The sequence below is a fragment of the Drosophila albomicans genome, chromosome X (genome assembly GCF_009650485.2).
Source record: "Drosophila albomicans strain 15112-1751.03 chromosome X, ASM965048v2, whole genome shotgun sequence".
Taxonomy (NCBI): Eukaryota; Metazoa; Arthropoda; class Insecta; order Diptera; family Drosophilidae; genus Drosophila; species Drosophila albomicans.
In genome coordinates, this window is record NC_047627.2 from 17,793,763 (window position 1) to 17,818,188 (window position 24,426).

The 24,426-nt window shown below is 39.7% G+C and overlaps 2 protein-coding genes across 2 annotated transcripts; one reads left to right on the forward strand and one right to left on the reverse strand.

Moving 5' to 3' along the window:
• Positions 1-15: 15 nt before the first annotated feature.
• Positions 16-24,205, reverse strand: LOC117577615 (pre-mRNA-splicing factor ATP-dependent RNA helicase PRP16). Its single transcript, XM_034262466.2, has 5 exons — positions 22,265-24,205; positions 20,951-21,144; positions 1,141-2,053; positions 685-826; positions 16-613 (listed from the first exon to the last, which is right to left on the reverse strand). The coding sequence occupies exons 1-5, from the start codon at positions 24,108-24,110 to the stop codon at positions 16-18; spliced, it is 3,693 nt and encodes a 1,230-aa protein (XP_034118357.1). The 5' UTR covers positions 24,111-24,205.
• On the forward strand, positions 15,461-20,110 carry LOC117577619 (uncharacterized). Its single transcript, XM_034262472.2, has 4 exons — positions 15,461-16,620; positions 18,768-18,946; positions 19,157-19,261; positions 19,762-20,110. The coding sequence occupies exons 1-4, from the start codon at positions 16,053-16,055 to the stop codon at positions 19,855-19,857; spliced, it is 948 nt and encodes a 315-aa protein (XP_034118363.1). The 5' UTR covers positions 15,461-16,052; the 3' UTR covers positions 19,858-20,110.
• Positions 24,206-24,426: the final 221 nt, after the last annotated feature.

A 24,426-nucleotide genomic window follows, 5' to 3' on the forward strand; every position in this document is an offset into this window, starting at 1 on the left:
AATCGCTGCAGTCGTCTAGAGTCCGATGCGCGCTGGAGTGCGACGTGGCGTTGCATTGCCTGGCGTTGCAATCTCCTGTTTGGCCGCCAGTTGTTCTTCGCGTTGTGCTGCCTGCTGTTTGCGCTCCTCCATCTCGTGCTGCGCCTGCAACATTTGCTCCTCCATCTCCTTCAAATGCTCGGCGGCCAATTTCTTTTTATCCCGTCCACTGCGTCCCGTTTCCTTCACCGAAAAGAACATAGGACCCAGCTCGGCCAACCAATAGCCATCCACAGCGGTGGCACATTGCATATACTCCTTGGCGGTCATAATCAGCTCGTGATACACCACATAATCCGGTGTTGTTCCCAGTCCATAGAGCGCTGACGTTGGATGCAAATGACAAGGCATTCCGGTCCTCAAATTCACGTACTCGCCGATACCCTTGAGACGTGCCGCTTGATAGAAATAGGCGGAGCAGATGCACTTGCGCACAATGTCCCAATCGGTGCCGCACGACTTGACGTTCATCTTCTGCTGGGTCATGATGTCCTTGAGCTGTTGCCGCACCTCGCGCACCTTGCGCATCGCCTTGATGTGTATAAAGTGCTCGTTGCACCACGTGGAGCTGTAGCTGTTGTTGTGTAGAAGAGTTGAAGATTAGTAAGTAGGAAGTCGAAGGTGTTGCGAATTTGTGGCACTTACTTGTTCTGCTTCCACTGCAGATACACATTGAGGTAGGTCAAGTGATCCGATTCGGGCACCTGGAACTTTTCACGCACTCCATCCGCCTCCTCCTCGCGTCCTTTGGGGCGATAGAAGATCGAGGGCACCGACAGCATGGAAACTGCAAAGGAAAAAGAATAAAAGCATTAAACGATTGATTAATTGAAGTTTTGTTTGGCATTAATCCAACAAAGTCAACTATAGCAAATTGAATAATATAAATAAGTAAGCAACTAAAGTAGTAAGCAAAATTTAAACTCAACCTACTAAGGCGAGTTTCTTCGTTAAGTTGAGATACAAACTAAAGCATGTACTTCAACCAGTGCTTATCGAAGACACAAACCAGTTGTAGCTTATTTCATGTTAGTGGATGAATAACTATTTAATAGGCATATAGACCTATCGAATAATAAAGTTCGCTGCCTTTTCACTGACCTATGATGAGCACCTCGGAGCTGCACTCCATTTGGCAGGCGACGATCAGCATTTGACACTGCGGCGGATCCAGAGGAAACTCGGCCATCTGTCTGCCCAGCGTGGTCAGCGCACCCGTATGATCCAGGGCACCCAAAATCCACAGCTGATACAGCGAATTGAGAATGTTATCCTGCGGCGGTGGATCCATGAAATGAAACTGCAGCAGATCGACAACGCCCAGCGATTTAAGCAGCAACACCGTATTGGCCAAATTGGTGCGCTGTATCTCGGGCACTGTGAGCGCCAACAGCTCGTCCTTGTACTGACGTTGGGTGTAGAGGCGATACGCCTGACCAGGACCTGTACGTCCAGCACGTCCGGAACGCTGATTGGCATTCGCCTGCGAGATGGGATAGATTTGCAGGGCATCCATGCCAATCCTTGGATTGTAGACCTTCAGCTTGCAGTAGCCGGAGTCAATCACATAGATGATGCCATCGACGGTCAGCGATGTCTCTGCTATGTTGGTGGCCACCACACATTTGCGCACACCATCTGCGGATTTCTGAAAGATCTTCGCCTGAAGATCCGATGGCAGCTGTGAGTAGATGGGCAGTATGCTCAGTTCGGGTGCATTATCGATTTCACTGAGACGCTCCTCGAGCACCTCGCACGTGACTTCGATATCCTCCTGGCCGGGCATAAAGATGAGCATGTCGCCCTCGTTGGGCGTCAAGTGCACTTGCAGCGCCTGCTTCACGGCGGACTCCACGTAATCCTCGCAAGCGTTCTTGCTGAACATCACATCGACGGGAAACGTGCGTCCCGGGATGGTAAATGTGGGCACGTTGCCAAAGAACGTGGCAAACTTGGTCGAGTCCATGGTGGCGGACGTAACGATCAATTTCAGATCATGGCGACGCGCAACAATCTGCAACACAAAATGGGAGAAAAACATATAAACTTTAAGTTGAATTTCAAATATGGGTATAAAAGTTCGATAAGAAATCATTTAAAAGGGGAAATCGATTGTTATCTTAACAATACATAAATCGATTGGAATTTGATGTCATTGATCGATTGATAGGCAAGAATTGATAACAGTGTTTCAAACGGAGCAAATCGATTGGCATTTGGCATGCGAGCAATCGATTGACATTACAATAAATCGATAGCTCATCATTGATATTCGAATTGCAATCAATTGGCAGCATCTTATGACACAATTTCCAATCAGAACGTAATTGGACTAACGTTTTTTTGCCCATTTTTGTTTGTGTTGGCCGAACAACTGCTGAATGCAATGACGTGGCGCTTTCTAGAGCATTCAACTTGGGTGCTACTTGATGATGCTGCGGCCTTGGAGCTAAGCCCCCAACCCCAAGATACGCACAACTCCCCTTTCCCCACAATGTTGTGTGGAACAAGCATGACCCAAATCCCAAACAGCGGCACTAAAAGCTAAGCAAGCAGCAACAACAAAAAACAACAACAACAACAGTAATTTCAAGTCGCAAGTCATGAAAATCATCCAAGCAGCGCAGCAGCAGCGACAGCGACGACAACGCTTTTATCCTTAGCCAGAACACACACATTTCAAGTGTGTTGAATTCAAGCACGAACAAAACGAAACTCAACACACCCGAAGCGCTGGCAGCGTGAGACGACAACGCGACTGCGGGAGAGCGACAGAGCAGCAAAACGTTTTGCGACTGCGACGCGAACGATTTAACGAAACAACAACGTTGCTAGAGTGAGAGCGCAAGAGAGCCGAACGAATGTGGCGAAAGAAGACGAGCGACCGACCAACCGACCGAAGCAATGCGATGATTTGGGTGGTGGTTGCAGTCGGCAGCTAGCCCAACACCTCCTGGCCCCCGGACAGGCGATAAAACATGCCGGAACGCACGTAGGCAGCGTAAGCAGCAAGCGCTGGGGGGCCAAGCCATGGGGGAGTGAAGAGGACGTGTCGCAGATCCTTTTGTGCACTGCATCATGCACTGTGCTTATGCGTGTGTGTGTGTTTGTGAGTGAGACTGTGTGTTTGCGAGTGAGACTATGTGTGCTTTGCAGTTCTATGCAAATTTGACAAGCAGCAGTGAGAGTGACAGCAAAAATACCCTATAAATTATTTTGAAAATATTTTTAATTAGCTTTTAGCTTTAATTTAAAGCATATTAATCTATGTTGGTTTATTCATAGATATCTATGTTGGTTTATTCACATTCGACAACCGACTATAAAATACCGAATGATAATAGATTTATATTTCTGATGTACTTTAAATACAAAATCATTTTTTAAAAATCAAACAATCATAAAAAATACCTAAGCTTATAGAACTGCAAAGCGATCATGAATAATTAGGCAACGAAATGTATTTTAAAAACAATTTCAACTAGCTTATTTTCAACGTAATCGTTTAAAAGCCTGCAGGCTAAATTTTAAGTAAAATTCAAAACTTTTATTTATTCATATTATTATCTAAAAATTATGTTTATTGCTTATTTATTGATTTTTCTAAATTATATGCATTTCAAAAACAATTTTAGTTAGCTAATTTTCTCATTGTACAGTATTATTATAGTTTGCCATTTCTACTGACTATGACTATGACTAGGACTAAAGTATAGAGAATTATTTCAGATTATAGATTATATAATAAAGCTGTCCCTTAGCTATACAACTGAACTTTAGTTTAGTGATCCAAACAATTATATTCACCGATAGGCTTTTCACTGCATATAGAAAAACAGAATTTCTTCAAAGTAACTTGCACATTTTAATGATATGGTCCACTTTCTCAGGTTTGCTTTACAGGGTATCTAACAAGCCACACATTAGCCATTCCGTTTGCAGCACCTGCGGCACAGCGAGAGCGGCAAACTGTTGTCGAATCACTGGCAAATTGCGCATTAATTTGCAAGGCGCTTAGAGGCGTGGCACACAGAATACAACAACGCAACACGACCACACATGCAAAGGGTTTATTATGCGGTTTATCAAGATACACACAACACACTAAGACACTCTGCATAAATAACGAGCACAGCGAGAGAGCGAGAGGGAGCGAGAGGGAAGATAGTATTTATAGCAGCTCCAGTTTTGCACTCCAAACGGATAACGTCAATGCATTTGCTTCAATTTTATCTCGAGCAGCAGCTCGAGCGATAAATGACGTTGTACATTGTTCCGTTCGTTCATTAATTGCGATAACATTTCGATATATGACAGTTATATGGCACGCATACACATTTACTAACATATATAGTATATAATATATGGTTTATGGGAACACAAGATAAGACTGCGAGTCTGAAAATGAAAAAGCACAACACGCAGAGAAGTCGATAAAAAAATATAAATGAAAACAGACAGTAAAAGCAGCAATGAGAGTGAAAGTAGAAGCTGATAAGCAAAATCTTGAATAAAGTTGATCTAAAAACGATAAAAATAAAAATTATAATGCACATGCAAAAGTAGCTGAAAGATTGCAGTTTCCTTATTGAAAGTTCTTTTTCTTATATATTAATTTCTAAGGTAATGCAAATATCTACATATGTACACTTCAAATTTGAAATCTCTACCGTTTTTAGAGACTGAGTTAGCAGCTTTTGAGCAAGCGGACGGACGGACAGCCGGAGCTTTTTGCTGATAAGTTTTGGAGTTGTCTGTTGATTTAACTCTTTTTCGGCACCAAAATTATGGCAATGCAGTCGCAATCTCAAGTTGTTATACACACATACGAATGATGATTAAGCTGCAGATAATAATCGACATATTCGTATCGCCAAGGTCGCAAAAAAACATCTATAAGTAATGTATATGTATGATTAAATGGAGCTGATATTTGTGAAACGTTTTATGATCGTATCATAAAGTGTAAATATAAAGCGATGGCAACTATAAATATGACTAAAGGCAAAACAAATGCAACGTGACGAAAGCGCCAACTATTTATTGAACAAACATGACGAAAATGCAATTTAAATAGTCTACAAGCTAGATAAACTGTTAAACTATATATTGATAAGCATTCATCGGGGATTACTTCAGAATATACAAATTTCATCAGCTGCCACAAAGCTGTGACTAACTACAACACTGACTAAGAGAAATCACGAGCTATAGTCACACACCCACTTAATCTCTCTCTTGTATACGAGTCGTAGGTCTATATGTACATATGTCTTATAATTCAACTGATACTAGACTAATTCGATTAAAGTCGTAAAACCGGGGCGTTTGCACCTTGTGCCCATTGAAAGCAAACCGAAGAAGCAGAAAAGACGGCGACCCGTACATATTATACATATTATACATATAGTATATATATTATTGATGAGCATCAATCAGCCGTTAGGCGCCTGATTGCCCTACTTGACGTATCTTTGCGATTCGATGAACTAGCAACTTTCAATTGGGTCGTTAAATAATACATTTTCTATATTTATATGATTATGTAAATCATTAATTTATGTTTGGAGTAACTTTTTTAAATTCATTATTGTTTATATCGAATCTATAACTATATAATGTTCTTTAACCAAATTCTTTCATTGATTCATTGACAAAACATCAATGCACAGTGCAAGTGGCAAGTGCTAGGAAGCACCCCTAAATGGAGTACTTACATTTCACCCCATAAACTATACCAAAACGGACTAGTCGCCATATAAGTCAATAAAATTAAGTACTTAGATTACATTGGAGTTATTTTTATTTGTTTTATATAACAAATCACTTATAATTGAAAATAACAATCATAAATTAAATTTTTAGTCATACTTAATTTCTTTCTTCTTAAAGTCATTATTTTATGATTTGTACAGGGTTTCTCACAGCCGAGTCTACTTAGTCTAGTTTGAATATGCGCGCTGCCTTATTCAATGTGGTATATACTAATTTAGAGCGTACGTGTTTTTTTCAATTCTTTTTTATTTCTTTCTTGAATGTGGAATGTATGTAGTAGTATATCAATCTTGATTGCGATAACATGGTCACTGAGCCACTTGAGCTAAGTTCTGACTTTGCTCGTAATATCTACATAGATAGATGGTGTTGTGGTGATAGGTAAACGAGTAATGTACCCACTAACCAATACTTCTATTTAAATTGCAATTTCATTTCAAAACTGTTGTTATTCATCAACACACACACACACACAGTGGCTGTCAATTGTTAACGCCACACGTGCGATCATAAGGAAACAGAACACAGGAAATGCTCATCCAAAACAACAAAAAAAAAACAAAAAAAAACAACGTCGAACTTTGATAATGCCCGAAAAATCGATCGTACACTTGACATAAGGCAATTAATCAAGGCATAAGTATAATGTAAATAAATTATAAATCAATGGGAATTGCGCTATGGAAATTGTAATACTCTGCAAAACTTTTACAATTCTATGCATATAGAGATAAGATAATAAAAGGAATACCACATATCTATATACACATGTATGTGTATGTAGTATAATCCTCAATAGACTTTCCATTGCTTTTATGACAGCTATATAATCGACATAAAGTGTCTCAGGTTTCCCCACTGTTCAGTTCATAAAGAACATGTGTCTATAGCGTAGCAGTTCGTCGGCCTGATCGACTCACCATATAATGCTACGTATACGTGATAAGATCGAAATAACGTTACAAAAATCACGACCAAATTGTACAAATAAAGATTCTATTATACATTACTCCATATCTATCAGGAAATTGCATTGAGCTGCGGCAATCAAAAATGCACACAAACATTTAAGAAATCGTATAAGAAAAATCGTAGGCTACAAAAAAAGAAAAACAATTTTCGGTGTCATTTGGTTGAATTTGATGGGCAGCGAGCCAATAAATTTTTTTAGATGACACGAATCGCAACAACCGAAATACACCAGATATATAAAAGAAACGATAAATACAAAAAGAAATATATATCTGTATATATATTATATATATTCTACATACGTAAGAAATCAGTTTTATAGGAAGCATAATTAATATGATGTACTAAAAATGATGACACAGTGAATGTATTTTGATTGAAGGGCATTGTTATAACTCTTTAAGTGGGTCACGTCAAACACTATGATATAGTGTGTACAATACTTATCGCAATAGTTTTTGGGGTGCGATTCATATGGAGAAATGTCTAGTTTATGGCATTCTCTTATTTCATTTCAAATGAGCTGACGCTTCTGCCCAGCCCAAGTAATTTCGAGCAGTGCGATCTTCTTGATTTAATGCCCACATCATTTGCAAAACGACAAACAAAACGCGAGCCCAGACAAATGCAAGTAATTAAATATACAATTTATGCAAATGTGTAAAAATTGTACACACAATACTCTCTAGGTAGTATTTAAACAATAACAAAAAGAAATACAGCATTTATTTTGAGTGCAAATTTGATTTGAGGAATGCAATTGCTAATTAAGTATATAACTTGGACGCACATTCAATGATTTCAACCCAGAAATGTGGCAGACAACCCCAAACAGAGTACAAAGTCTGTTTCTTGATCTGTATTTTACATACATAGACAAATAATGCATGAATATTGATGGAAAATACCTGAAAAAGAGCATGTAAATTGTGTGCAGCAATATGTAACACATTTCAAACTTTAGATCTGTCTATAACTGTAGTTTAGTAAGAGCTTATATATGTATAAAATTGTTAAATACAGTCTCCCTCTTGAAATAATAACATTATATATAAAATTTGTAATTTATAATAAAAATAAAATGCAAATCATCAGATAATATCTTTATCTAAAACTTATTCAAATAACATATAAATATTATATATAATAATCTTATCTATAAGCTTTTTAAATGCAAGCATATCTTCAGATAATAACTTTATCTTGAAATTTTAAAAATAAAATATACATAGTATCTTTAGATACTAACTTTATCTATAAGCTTTTGAAATAAAATATCAATCTTTCGATAGTAAAACTACAACCAATTAAATATAAATACATGAAATAATGAAGTTGTACAAAAATGATTAATTATGTTACAACTAAAGATATGTGAAATCAGATAATTGCAATCAAATTCGATTAGCTGCAATCGCAACACAAATAAATGTGTAAGCATACTTTGGTATGTAAACACATATTATTATGCTTGTTGAAACTTATCAAGAGAGCCTTTGCATAAAGTAGATATTTAAGCCCACACTCCATTGACGTCTGATATTCCCATAGAGCTGTAAGCTGATAACCATTGCAGTGCGCTCAAGAGGGAGCTTTAATTGCTTTCATTGCTGATAAAGCTCTCCACGCAATGAGTGCAATACTAGAGAGCTTTTGGCGCTAGAAGAGTATTGCATCTTCGGCAGCTTGGATAAACATTTGCCAAGATATCGAGCGCTATATTCTTGTTGCTTTTGTACGAGGCGCCAAGTGTCGTCAAATCTATGCGATATATGTACATATGTATGTATGTACATATATGTATAATTGATGTCCGCATGCAATTTTCAGTGCATTTGCATTGCAAAAAAAGCAAAAAAAAAAAAATGTCGGAACGGGTGAGTGGAAAAGCTCTTTTTTTCCATTGCCTGAGTCTGATGAACTGAGTTGTGTTGTGAGTGGGCAGCAAAACAGCAAAAAGTAGAAGAGAAAATGTTATATTCACTGGCTGCAGGCTCAAAACTTGCAGGCAGCTTTTAGGCGACACCGCTACGAGGAAGGGAAGGAGATAGAGAGGGAGCACAAGAGGAAGAGAACAACGGAAAGAGCGATAGAGTGCGGGAGAGCGTGCTGTCGTCGCTGCCGTCGACGCTGTGGTGAATTTTATGTGCTGCCATTGGGAGGTGTGGCATCGTTACTCGTATGATAAAAACAGCAATTTATTTGGCAAAACACTAACCGCATCAAAGATGTAAACAAAGCACATATTCACACACACACACACACAGGCGCTCATACACAAGGCAAGCGAAATAATATAGTATGCAGGCACGAGCAAAAACACGAGCCAACAACAACACATCCAAGTCAAATACAAAAACAACAAGAGCTAAAAAAAAAAAATATTCGCCATGCAAAATATGTGAATAATTTAAAACAACAACAACGATCGTCGTCGTATTTACTTTGCTGTTTCATATTATTTCTGTTTTTTTTTTTTTTGCATATTTTGTTTTTATCCGCACATTTGCAAGGCAGAACAAACGAGCAAAAGGCAAAACAATGAAGCCGCAAAACGAGTTATGAGCGGCAGCAGATGTCGACGTCAACGTCAACGTCTCTGTCAGCGTTGGTTGGCGAAGGTGAATAACACCCGAGCCAGGCAGCAGCCTAAAACGCCAGAGACTGACAGAGCGAGAGAGAAAGAGAGAGACATGTGTGAGTAGGTAGAGGAAGCTTACAAGCCCAAGTGGCCCATCTGCTTGCCCAACAGCTTTTTTCTGCAGTTTACAATGGGATTGATGTTTATTTATTGCAATAACAACAACAAGAGGCCCCAACAGCTGTTGCAGACTCCTTGTTTGCTTCCGCCATTACCGCTTCCCCCTCTTCGCACTGCTTAGCCCAATATTAAACCTCTAAACCTTGCCACACACCAGGAAGAAAACGCCGCCATTGCGACGGCTGTGAAAACACAAGAATTCTTTCATTTTGTTTGTGTTTTTACATTTTTGCATATTTTATATTTATTTTCTGCGCTTTTTTCGCCGTTGCTCTGGTTGTTGTAGCCGCAATTTTTGCCTCGCGTTTCATGTTTTTGTATTTGCCGTTTTTTGTTTTTGTTGTTTTATGATTATCTAAAAATAGCTGAGAGCAAAGCACATGACAGACGCCGTTGAAGCTGACAGCGACGTCGGCGCTAACGTCAACGCCGACGTCAGCAGACAGAATGTTGCGGTTTAGGATTACAATAACAATATCAACAAATGGCGGCCACAGGTGGCTTTACTTTGCTGTCTATATTTATTTCACACGCTCTCTCCGTCTCTCTCTGTTTTTTATTGCTCTCTTTCGCCGAAATCTGTGCTATAGTAAAAACATTTTGTGTTGATCAATACAAGATTCTGTTGCGTATTTAATTCTTACTTCACTTTGCCAATTGCCTAAGCTTTGGTGTGCGTGCTTTTAAAAAAGCTTCACCAAATTGCCATAAACGTTTTGTGTTTATCACTTCCATCTACATTATCCACGGTCTCAGTCGCAGTCGCTGCCTGCGTCGCAGTCGCAGTCACTGCCATAGTCGCAGACCGCGACCCGGGCCATTGTCATTTTCATTGTTAAAGTCATGTTTTGACTAGACGCTCAATTGAGTGTGTATGCGTGTGTATGTTCTGTGTGTGTGTGTGTGTGTGTTTGTGTGCATGATTGCAGTCTATTCTATTCTCATCTAGTTACTTTTACTTCGTGCGCCTGCCCATCATTTTACTTAGCGGTTGTTTACTTGAACCTGACAAAGTCTCCGACATCGCCAACGCCTGTGACTAGACCCCCCCCCCCACCTCCCCCTCCACTCAACACTCTGCATTCTCCACCCTACGCTGCACACAATGTTTGTCAACACAGAACAAAACTAAAGCAAAGCAAAACGAAACAAAACAAAGCAAAACGGAAACAGCTTTAAAGCTTCGGCATGAGACCAAAGTACGGTTATCGATATCGCTAAATAAAGACTTTAAGTAGCATCGGCTTAAGAAATATAACCGCAATACAACAACAACACGGTATAAAATACTTGAGTTATGATGGCCCAGCTTGCATATGCCCTGCAGCCAGCATTCAATTTTTCAGAGAAAATCAATGTAAAAAACAAATGACATAAACAATGATAATCTAGAAAATTATTATTATAATAATTGTATATATATTATAATTCTAATATATATTTTTCACAATTTCAATTTATTTCTTCACAGTTCGAAACTTCTAGAGATTTGAATTAATCCTTGCAATGGATTATTTAATTTCATTTTCTTGTTTTTACTAAATAAAATAAGTTCAAAAGCACAGAAATCTCTTGTATTGTAGATTTTCACTCTATAGAAAATAAAAGTAGTACTCTGTTACCTTCTAGAAGATTCTTAAGTTATTTAATAATAATACGATGCCAAAAACTATATACCCGCTCTCAATACATTTTAGTGTTACAGGGTATTTTTAATAGAGCACAAACACTTGAAACGAGTTTTGTTTTTGTTGCTGCATTTCGCATTAGAATTTGTTGTGTAGTATGTAAATTGATAGATAGTTGCGCTGATAGCCTGGCCCATTCATTAGCGTATTAAAAGCAGGGGGCTCAACTTGTATCGACATCGACGTACATACCACATACATATTTATTATTCATGCAACGCAGACATGCCACATGCCAAGTTGAAAATATTAGCGACCAAGTTAGACAAGTTCACCAAATTAGCCCAACAATAGACAATGGGTATAAACAAATACAGGTGGTTCAGGTGCTTCGATTCGATTCGAGAAACGAAACCACAAGAAAAAACCAATAAAAAGGAAAAACAAAAAGGGCAGCAACAGAGAACAAGCGAGAAAGAGACGGAGAGAACTGCAACCATATGAATATGTATGATTGTGTGCGCTTGTGTCTGTGCACATAATGGAAGGCAAACAATGCAAAATCGTAAATGCAAATAAGCTTGCATAAAATGTAACTAAAAACTGTGCTATTCGATTGCAAAATACCCTGCATTTAATGCAAATTGAGGCAAAAATGTTATATAGCAGATTACTCTCATATGTATTCCTTAATGATTTCGAGTGGTTTTTAAAGTTTTTTTTACTAGATTTTATTTATATGTTTGTTTATTGAATATTGATTCTAAATATAGTGTGCTCATCATTGATGAAATAGGAGACTAAACGTTTAAAAGTAATAGAATGTTCTAGAACTCATGATTTTTGTTTTTTCTTGTTTGAAAGTGTGTCTGTTGTGTAGTGTAGTGTAGCTTTTAAGCGTGGTATGTATGGATATATTATAGAAAAAAGGAAAAAAATGATTAATTTTGTAGATGTTCTAGATTATCTACTTAGCTGAACGTTCTGAAATTCTTGGAATTTGTTAATAGATCAGTATTGAAATGTTCAGCCAAACGTTGTTTGTAATTTTTAAAACTACAAATTTCAATTTTTAAAATTCATACCGAGTAATAGTCAAAATGATCATTTAAAGTAAGTTGACCGACTAATCGAGAGTATTTAAACATAATACATTGTGTGTGGACTATCAAATAACAAGTAGAATGTACGTTGGATATTATTACGCTCGACTGGATGATGAGCGTTGGTATTGTTGCCGTTTTTGGACACTGACCTACGCACTTGCGTGTCGCATTGCGCTGTGTTGCGTAATTGGCGACTAAAACAATAATTGCAACAACAACTATAACTACAACAACTACATCTACAACTGTGACAACAGTCAGAAAATAAAACAAGCTGCAAATGCAGCACTCGTAATTAGACAAACAACTGAAAGTGATAAACGAACAGGTGTGCGATAGTGTGTGTGTGTGTGTGTGTGAGAGAGAGGTGTAATACAGAGTTTAGTGATGGGAGCGTGATTTAGTTTTTATCACGAAGTAAGATTAAAACTATTCTGACAGATATGAAGTAAAACTATAATTCAATTCAACAATTCAAGAATATTCAATATAAGAGTACCTATTTATCTACCTATGTCATGTCGTGTCGTGTCGTGTCACGCCACATTTGTGCACATCGCTAGCAGAGGCTGCTAATTAAACGCAGTTCAACTGAGCAACGAAACAGTCAATTGGCAGCGAAAATGTGAGACACGGCATAATCATCTCACACCCCTCACGCCCCCGACAAACAATCCAATCCACTTGACATGTTCTCCCCAACTATCGGCAAGGTTAAACTAAAAATAGATATGGAGAATAACATTGCAAACAACAACAACAACAACTACAACTACAACAAGTTGCAGAGCTGCGGGTATTTATAGCTGTATCGGCGACGACTGTAAAATACTCGACTAAATGGAAAACTCGAAAAACCAACATCGAACAAGAAGCAGAACGGCAAAACTATAATAATACCCTGTGGGAAATTAAAGTAGAAACCAATTATACTGTTAAAATAAATCTCATTTTTAAAAGAGATTATAACATTAAACATTGACTAGAGGGAACTTTTGTAATAATAAATTGGTAAATTATGTGATATAATCTTTTTGTATTTAAATGACAGTGGAAATTAAATTAATTTCCGTTTCAAATCCATAAACAGACACCTAATACGATTATTCATTTTTTTATCCTTAAAACACAATTCCTACAAATTTCCTTTGATATTAGAGTATAATATTAAGTTACTTTGAAGTAGATGACAAAAAAATACTAAATACCAAAAAGAATATAATAATAAAACACTCACTTTAGAAAAGTTTTAATATAAAATGGAAATTTTTGAAAATTCAGTAAATTTAAATGTTAAATAGCCACTTAAGCAACTATTAGTATTATAATTTGTATAAGAAATATAAAAAATATATGCATATAACGAAATATTAACTTGCGGTGTCAAAGTCGACGCTACTTTGGCCCAGATTTAAAGCTTTGGCAACTTAATAGGTCACATTAATTGTTGTGTGCGATGCCCCAAAAACCAAAACACTATTTATATATGTGCGTGTGTGTGTGTGTTTAAGTCAACGAAAGCTGCGACGTCACAACGAAAAGCTTTAATACAAGCAAAGCCACATTGTTGATAAAGCCAGACGATTGAACCACTTGGAACCACTCGACCTTTCGCTACTCGGTATCGATCTGCCCCGCCAAGGGCGAGGGGACGCAGGGGGAGGGCGGAAGACAACAGCAACAACTAAAATCGTTAGTCTTGTATGGCCTCTTGATAATGTGATTACGGATTCTCAATGACCAATAATATCTCTAATGCCCCCCACGATGGGGTTACGTACACATTGATCAAGAAAGAGGTTGGGAAGATGGGGAGGAGAAGCGATTTACTAATTGCACATATTGTATGGACCTTTTAGCACTTGGAAAGAACTCAAATGTAAACTCGCAATTCGAATTTCGCATGTATTTTATACATTTGCAAATTGCGATTTCGTCAGTTCACTTAAATCGAACGGATCTCGCAAAAAATTGTGAAATAACCGAAATTGTGCAACCGTATCAAAGGAAGTGCCGATAAAAACAAATAATTATCAGATGCAATCTGTGCTAATCACATGAATATTACAGTGAAGCTTTGCTAAGCTGAAAAGCTCTTCAAATTATATAAATATATTTCATTGAATTCAAGAAAATTAAATAAATAATTAAATACATATATGTATGGAAAGCTTGGAAGATAAATAAATAATTTTAAATTAAAAAAAAAATATTTTTAAAGCTAATATTTTTATTCAGCTTTTATAAAATGACAAAGAAATAAAATATATATATAGGAAACGAGATTAAATTTCAGCAACTTAAAGCTTAGGATGAACAAAAAAGCTCGTTGTATGATAAGCTTTTGAAATACTGCTAATTGAGCTTTAGTAGGCAAGAGAATTAGTAAAGTGGGAGTAATAAATAAATATAGACAGCGAGTAAATATATGATCATATGTGGTGGTGGTAATCAAAGTTATCAACAATTGCCAATACACAATACATCAATCACATTTCTCATAATAATAAAAATCAATCATTTTTTATAGTTTATTTTTGGGGTTTTCGGGCGCTGTGCCATGTGATGTACATAAATAAATAAATAACTATACTTTGTTGTGTATTAAACATTTTGTTGCGCACTGTGTGAAGGGCAGCAGCAGCAAAAACAACAGCAACAAATACCGCTGACAATAACAAAAAAAACTACGCCGTTAACAAAAACAAAAATCAACGATACAAATTTCTTATAAGAATCAAAAGAAGGTCAGGCAGTCAGTGATGTCGTCGTCGTCGTCGCCGCAATTGCAGTCGCAGTCGCTGTCGACGGCGCTGCTGACGCCAGGTGAGCCGTTGTTGTTGTTGTTGCTGTAGTAACTGCATATGCGAGAGACAGGCACATAATTAAATTGATATGCCCAACAATTAAGCAAAAAGGCAGCAACAATAATATTAGGCGCAAATGTCTAACGGAACGTGCAACAAGCCAACGATTGTGCTGTCTCACGGGGGGATGGGGTGGTGGGCAGCGAAGCGACAGCAGCGCTGTAACTCACCACAGCAGCGAACGACAGAGAGCGAGAGCGAGCGCGAGACCACCACAAAGAGAAGAGAGAGCGTCACAAAGCGCGCTGTCGACGCCAACGACGACGACAGCGACAAGCCGAAACCGGCTTTGGTTATAAATAAACCTTTGCCGTGCTGGTATTTGGCTTTCGAGTCTCTTGCGGTGCAGTAAGAGCAACAGCAGCAGCAGCGAGCAGCAAACAGAAAAACAACACCAGGCGAAAAACACGAATATACCGAGTCGAAAAACCGTTGTGAAAAGAAAACAAAAGAAACACACAAAACAGAAAAAAACCGAGACCAAACAAAACAAGCAAAGAAAAATTGTACTCGGCACAGACTTTTAATTATTTTTTACCCCTACCCCCCCAACTTGTTATCGTTGCTTCAATAATTCCATTGAAGCTCCCATTGCGCTCTTTTTTTTTGTTGTGTGACTTTTCTTTAAATTGTCTACAAAAAAAGACAACACAATTAGTGCAAAACTAAGACGCGTGTTGCGTTTGTTTTTTGTGTCGCGCACATCAGCAACAGCAAAAAAAATCTAATTGGAAAAATCGAAAAAAAAAAGAAAAGAAAACTGCCGAGGGGGGAAAAATCGCGCGCGCACTGCAAGTGTGAATTTTGAGTGAAAGTTACGCGTGCGTGTGCATCACAGACACACACACAGTCTAAGCGCCACGCCCACGTGCGCCCACAAACAACAACAAATCATAGCAACACAATGAACCGATCAAACAGTTTTGTCAGCTCGTTGAAATGGTGGCCACTGCAGGGCCACAACAATCAAGCGACAGCCGCAACGCCAGCAGCGCCCTCTGGCGGCAACGTTTATTCCCAATCAGCGCCCAGCTCTCCCACATCTAATTGGCCGCCATCGCTGCAGCAGCATCAGCATAAGCTTAACGTTGGCGGCGTCGGCGCTGCCGCCAATGTAAGCGCAACGTTCGGCAGCAGCGTCGCCGTACAAAAGCTGCGCGAATCGAAATGGTTCAAGCCCGAAGAGCAGCGCATTTTCTGCGCCGTCGTCGAATGCGGCTTCATTGTGGAGGTGCGCAGCAGTGCCGCTGCCGAAGCAGCTGCAGCAGCAGCGGCCGCCGCCGCAGCAGCCGCTGCGGCCAGCGATGCCGATTCCCTGGACATCGATTGTCCAGCACTGATGACATTGGCACCGCCGCCACTCATAATACCACGCAACGGCAGCAGCAGCATTAGTTTCCTTGAGGCGCAGGATGAGAACGAGACGCCGGTGGCGTCGTGGTATGGCATCGTTCTCTGCAAGGTGGCCAAAGGTGAGTAACACCCACATACACACACATACATATATACAGAACCCACCTTAAGATATGTAGGTACAACAAAAAAGCTCTTAGAGGGTATCATTTATCGGTTTATCGATTGCATTGATATCGTTTTCCTTCGCCCTATTAAAAACTTATCAATCAATAATTCGAATTACTTTTAATTCTCATAATGACCTATTAAATAGTTTTCGTTGTCCGTGTTCTTGACCCAAAAAACTAATGAAACAGTTTTTCCCATATTTCGATATGCGTTGAATGATTAATAATCACTCATATGTACATTGAAGGCGGACGTCAGAGCAATTAAAGAGCGTCGACGTCTTATCTCACAAGTTCGGTAAAATGCTGATATATATTTCAAAATGACATTCAATAAAAAAAAAAAAAACAGCAAAACACACATATACACACATGTATTTTATCTAATCAAACACACAACAACAACGACAACAACAGCAACATTGTCAAGTGCGGCAAACAAGAACAATGGGAACGCAAAACAAAGCGCCAGCAGCGACGTCGACGCTTCGCTTTTGCACGTACACACACAAGTGTGTGTATATTATACTCCCGACTCGCTCGCACTTGCTGATGAAGAGCAACATCATGACCATTCACAATGCTGCGCCGACAGCTGCCAGAACATTCCATTTGTATGCGTGCGCATACAACAACTACAACAACAACAACAGCAGCAGCAATACACACATGCACAGAAACAACGAACGAAACGTACATATATGGAATGTAAACAAAACGAATATTCAAATAAAGCCTGACAGCAGCAGCATCATGTGCTTTGAGTCACGCATGCAGCTTTCTGTTGTTGTTGTTGTCGCTGTGTGTCTGACTGTCTTGTGATGCGTGGTGAGCTAGCAAAGCTCTCCCACACACACACACGTACACGCATAGCTAGCTAGCTATTCACCATGGCGAGCTGCTATGATTGTTGCATCTCGTGCGGCCAATAACCCACCACACGTGCGATGGGTGTTGAAAGTGCGTGTGCGTGAGTGTGTGTGTGTGACAATCAATATTTCAAGCTTTTGCTTTTAATCGCATGTCATGTGGTAATTATCCTGTGTACATGACAAAACACCGTTACACACGCTAGAATGCATTTCTTACGTGTGTGTGAGTGGGTGTGTGTTGCATTGATATACAAGAATATTCTAGGCAAATGTCTGATAAGTCTACTTGTGACGTCACACGAACAATGATGACGCTACTTCTTATCAGAAGCGCTTGAATGAAACTTATCAGCTTCGGCCAACAGGTGTCGCTGAAGTGTAAGGCGTTCAATGAACTAAATACAAAAATAATCTGCAATCCATGAGATGAGCTCACTGCAAATTGCCCCATATTAGTCACTTTCTCACGGTGGATAGATTACATATTGCTGATAAGACGAAGATTACACCATCTTGTGTCATCAGCTTGGCTATATAGAGAGACATACAACAAAATATTGCAATTCTAGCGCACAACAATTTGAAATGCGTGCAAATTAGTTGCGCATGGCAACAACAACAACAATAGAAAAACTATTTAACAAAAAGGAGCATCAAAGTGTGAAGTATCATCAACAACGACGTTAATTATAGATGATTAAAACCCATGTCAAACAATTGCGCAACGAAATTCAACAGCAAACAAAAAATTAAAAGCAGCGCATTAAAATTTGAGTAATATGCATTATGATATAATTTACAAATTGTTTATTTATATAATGAGCTACTTAAGCAATTGCAACATAAACTACAAAAATATGAGAAGACTTGAAAATTATATTTGATTTTGTGATGAAATCAAAATACATTTCGGACTGACTTGCATAAGCGAAAGCTCTTGCTGTAATCGGTTATCGTTAGTCGCACTTAAAATCGATGACAGTTCTCTTAGTACGCAATGCTAGTGTTGTATAACATTTGCATAATCTGCACGCAAGGGGGCAACACTGCAAATTGCAATGGCAATTTGAATCAATTGAAATTGCGAAAGGGGAATGGGAATGGGAACGGGAATTGTGCACCTGAATTGAGAATTGCTTTAAATTGTTCTTAAATGAAATGTCAATACAAATTAATAATATCAATCTGTCTATTGTTGTTGTTGCTTTTTGTTTTTAATTATAGATAACAAACCAAAACCGGATACCATTGAGATATTTTCTGTGAAAATACGCGAAAATGGCACATACAAGCTGATCAAAATGTCATTGGCCGACATCTGGAGCCATGGCTGGGAGTTGCGCATCAATAATTTCGCAGACAAGGAGAAGATGCCACACAACGAGAAGGACATACGCAATCAGGTAAAGATATTTTCAATTGAATTCCATTTTTTTTTTTTTAAGGGTTGTGTCTTCGATAAGCACTGGTTAAAATGCAGGCTATGGTTTGTGTCTCGACTGAACGCAATGAAGAAATTGCTTGTTTTTTGACGCAATCTTTAGTTAGATAGCATTGGAAATGTTTCCTTATTACATTTTATTAATAATTATATGCATTTTCTTTACTTTCAGGTGTCACTGGCACGCAAAGCCAGACAAAGTCTGTGGAATAATAACAAGCATTTTGTGTATTGGTGCCGTTATGGAAGTCGCCAGCAGGATGTGCGCAAGCGACAGGTAACGACGAGTGCAAATCACGTGCTGCTGCATTTGATCAACTGATAAGCAAATCAAAATCAAAAAAGAAGAAAAACAAAAAGCGAATGCAAAAATCGGACCTATATACAATGCACTATTCTCCAAATATGCGTTTATTGTATATAGGTATTACATTGATGTAATATTCCAAATGCCCGCCACAAAATTACCCTCAACACACACACACACACACACATGCATACACAAATACACACACACACAAACACACACATTGTTGTAGTTGCAGCAGCAAAATTCAAACTGAACTAATTTCTAATTGTAAAATCAAAAAAAAAACAAAAAGAGCAAAATCACACTCACATACACACACACACACACGCACGCACATTCATCGCCCTGTCGCCCTCTATCGACCTAGCTTCCTCCCCTCCCGCAAACTCATCTTACACCAAACACAATTGAATTCGTGTTGAATTTCAATGCAAATGGCAAATCTTACAAGTAATCCTATCTTACAGATGTCCGAGTGCGTGAAATGGGGCAGCGTTGGCATGAATGCGGGCATGTTGCTGGTGCTCAATAATAGGCAAAAAAGCTACTCCCACTCAAAGTAACTAACACACCACACACACACACACACATAGACACAAATATACTCTCTTTTTATTGTTGCGATCACACACACACATACATACATTCAGCTGCTAATTCTTCTGCTTTGTCAACAAAGCAAATTGTGATAAAACAGCAAACACACACACACATATATATACATATATTTATTTATTAGAAACAGCTCAAGAAAGAGCGAGACAGCAAGAGAGCAGGCTCCAAATTTGTTATTTCAAAAGCAAAAAAAAAGAAAAACAAAATGAAAAAAAAAAAAAACCAATTCACAATCAATTTCCAAGTCCCAAAGCGTGCATCACTCACACACACACACACACACACACATACACACACCTTGTTCATTTGCTGTTGCAACTTGAGCTACAATTTATGCAAAATACGAATTGTATTTACATTTTTGTACAATTGACAGAGAGAGAGACACACTGTGAAATTCGAAAAGACTTATTAACAATTTGTTGATTTTTTTTTTTAATATTATTATTATTACTATTATTATTATTATCGTATAAACTATTATATAATGCCTATTATATTATATTATGTTGTAATAGGAATAAAAACAAATACCATATGCAGGCACATTCTATATTCTCCAATTCTTATTTGTTTTCTTTGGCAAACAAAAACGAAATCAAAATCACAAAGTCAAACAAAAGCAAAAGCAAAGCAACAAATTGCTGCATACTTTTGTGCGCGTCGCTTTAATCCTGTATATACATACATACTATGTTACGTATATGATAGGGCAACAACAAAAACCCACACAAACACACCACAGCTGCTACATTCACACATTACGTAACGTCACGTAACGTAACGTTTGGATACGACAAACATATTTAGTGCGTAAGCAAATTTAGATCTTTTTTTCGTTCTAATCTTTAAGCGCGGTTTATACACAAACAATATTTATATGCAAAAAAAAAAGATGAAAACAAAAACGTTTGTAAAATACTTTACCTATATATATATATTTGGATATTATTAAATGTTTGACAAACACAGTCTTTTTACTGCAATCGGACAAAAAACCAAACAAAAAAATGCGTTTTGAAATTTATTTAAGAAACTCACCTCACGCAGCAGCCCAAAGAGCACATCGGTGGATAGCGAACGTTCGTGTGCCTCGTCCATTATAATGGCCGCATAGCTGTCCAGATCGGGATCACGCAAACTCTCACGCAACAAAATACCATCCGTCATATATTTGATCACTGTGCGCTCCGAGGTGCAATCCTCAAAACGTATAGCATAGCCAACATCTTCGCCTACAGTGGAGAGTGAGAAAGAGAGAGTTAATAAAGAGTAGTAGAAAGAGAAATTTGTTACAGATTAAGTATAAGGTAAGGAGGTGGAAATTACATAGAGTGTAAAGAAGAAGAAGAGCTTTTACAGTCATTCCCTTTCATTAATAAACCTAAGCAAATTAGTAGTAATTACTACGATGCATTAGGAAAATGTCGAAAAACTTACAATCAGTAGCAAAAGCGTTCCTATAAGCTAAACAGAAGAGTTCTTATTATGTCTTCTATTTATCTAGTTTCAACGTATTGGAAGGTAACGAGAAATGAGCAATATTATTATTATTATTATTACTGGGAAACTAAGAACTCCTTTTAATGACGAAGTCTTTAACAGTTTTACTAAGATTTAGTACACGCCAAAAAAAATTAGTACAGAGTAACCGATAGGTACTTAAAATCAGTAACAACTAAGAATTATTGCAGCTTAATCAGCAGTTATTAAATGGTAACCAGACTAGGACTGATTAAGTACAGGGTAATAAGAAATGATTAAAGGGTCACTAAGACTGATTGCAATTTAGTACAGGGTGATAGGAAGAGCGTAAAGGATAACTAGACTAGGACTAATTTAAGTTTAGTACAGGGTAATAAGAAATGAGTACAGGGTGACTCGTCAATCAGTTATTGAAATTTAGAACAGGGTAATAAGAAGAGAGTAATAGATAATTAGACTAGGACTGATTGAAATGTAGTACAGGGTAATAAGAAATAGTACAGTGATTAAAACATTGTACTTAAAATTAGTAAAAACGAAAAATTATGGCAGTTTAATCGGCAGGTATTAAAGGGTAACTAGCCTAAGACTGATTGAACTTTAGTACGGAGTAATAAGAAATGAGTACCGAGTAACTAAGTGTTATAAAAGATGAAATAAAGCTGCAGTAGAAGCTATGAATATCTCTAAAATAAGCAGAAGTTATTAAAGGGTAACTGGGCACGCTTTTTAGCAGCTTAACAGCCTAACCAGAATTTAGTACAGGATAAGTAGAACTTAGTACAGCTTAACTAAGAGCTGAAGCATGGTACTAAAGCAGGGAAATGATTGTAGTGCGATTAAACAGCGCAATAGCCGTGAGAAACTCACCCAGTTGGGTGTCCATCTCATCAGAGACACGCTTGGCCACCGACATGGCGGCCACACGACGCGGCTGCGTGCAACCGATCATGCCGCTCTTGCTGTAGCCATCCTCATGCAGATACTGGGTCAACTGTGTCGTCTTCCCGCTGCCCGTCTCGCCGACAATGATGACCACCGAATTCTCGCGTATCACATTCAAGAGCTCCTGCCGTGAGGCAAACACGGGCAGAAAGCGACGCTGCTCCCCAATGGTTTTCTTGCGCGAGAATTCCGATTTGCCGCCTCCCGATTTGTGATCCTGCATGTCGCGCATGTGATCGGCAAACTTTTGATCTTTGCGATAATCGGCCGTATCGTTATCCTTGTCGTATTTGGCATCGTCCTCGTCCTGCGGCTGCTGCACACCCATGATGTTGCCCAGCTTGGTACCACCGAGTTCCCAGTGCTTCTTTTGCGCCTTGCGACGCTCCTTTTGCTCGCGATAATTGCGCACCAAGGCGCTGCCCTTGCGTGCCAACAGCGCCATGTCCGAGGTGGGATCCTTGACCGGCACCACCGGCTCCGGTTGCTTCGTGAACACAATGCGCCCGTCGAGAAATGGCGGCACTATGTGATGCACCAGCAGATGCACTCGTTCCAGCGCCTCCTCATCGAAGTCGTCGCTCACATTGATCGAGGTGACAACGCCCGAGGTCAACATGCGATTGCGTTCCCACAGCTCGTTGTCGCGATTATTCTGTCGCTGCTGGGCGCTGATGCGTTTCTTGCGCTTCTGCTCCAGCTGCTCCTCGCGTCGCTGGAAGTAATCGGCATTGCTGCCGCCAAACGGATTGTTCTCCTCGTCGTAGCCCTCATCGATGTTGTACCATTCGCGATCCAAACGCCGTTGCTCCTCCTCCCACAGATCCCGTGACTCGGCATCGCCGGACCAGGCGGGTGTCGCTCCACTACGCTTGCGATCGTGTGCCCATTGATTGTAGCGATGTGCGGGTGTTGCACGCGTCGTGTCATCCGTCTGCTGGCCACGACGACTGCTTGGCGGGGGACGCGAGCGACTGTGACTGCGCTCGGAGCGACTCCAATCGCTGCTGCTGCCGTAGCCGGAACGTGGGGTGGGCAAATCCCAGTCCGATTTGATGCCCGTTTGATGATCGTCGTCATCCCAGGAGCTGTTGGAGACCCCACCGCCGCCGGTGGTGCTGCCTGGCGTCCCCGGCTCGCTGCGCACGGACACGGAGCGATCTCGATGCCTGTCGCGTCGCCTATCCTGATCGCGTGCTCGCTTGCGTCGCTCATCGCCGCGTCGCTGCCGTTCACGCTCCCGTTCGCGATCCCGGTCACGATCCCGTTCTCGCTCTCGATCACGGTCGCGATCACGATCTCTCTCCCGGTCACGTCCATCGCCACCTTTGTGCCGTTCGCGATCACGCTGAATGTGTTCGCGCAGACGTTCGCGTGCCTTCTCCGAGACGCCGCCAGTGTGCGAGGGCGTCTCGTCTTTGTGCTCGCGCAGCTGGCGACTCAGTTTCTCAAAGCTTTTGGTATCGGGTTTCTTGAATGCAAACTCACTGACATTGACAGAGGAATTGGGTGTGCTGGGAGTGTGTTGGCCATCATCGTACTCGGTGTCCTTGAAGCTAATCAGACGTTCGTTGCGCGCCTTTTCCGCTCGACGTTTGGCCGCCAATTTGTCCAGGCCCAGCAACGATGCTTGCGGCACTTTGAAACTGCCGCCACTAGCGTCCTTACTGCCCCCACCGCTGTCCTTGGACTTCTTGATGACGAGGCCGCCGCGTGCTGGCTGGCCGGCGGTGCCCTCCAGGCGATGCACGCCCGCCTCATCCTCGGACATTGCAAATATTGTACGAGTTTTCTTCTTGTTTTTGGCTATTAAAAACGTTTCGTGCGCGTTTCACAATAGTGGTGGTAAAACTATAAAATTGCGCTATCGTTGCACTCCACTAGTTGCCAGCTATCGACATACATCGAAGCACATCGATAGCACTTTGATTTACGTACAGGCGCCAATAAAATTGCAACTTGCACAATATAAACATTTTTGGTGTTTCTTCTGTTGTTGTGCATTTTAATTACTATTTATATTATGCTAAGCTGTCGATAACATTTGCTTTTGAATTGTACAGCGCAGCTGTTTAGACCAAAATTAT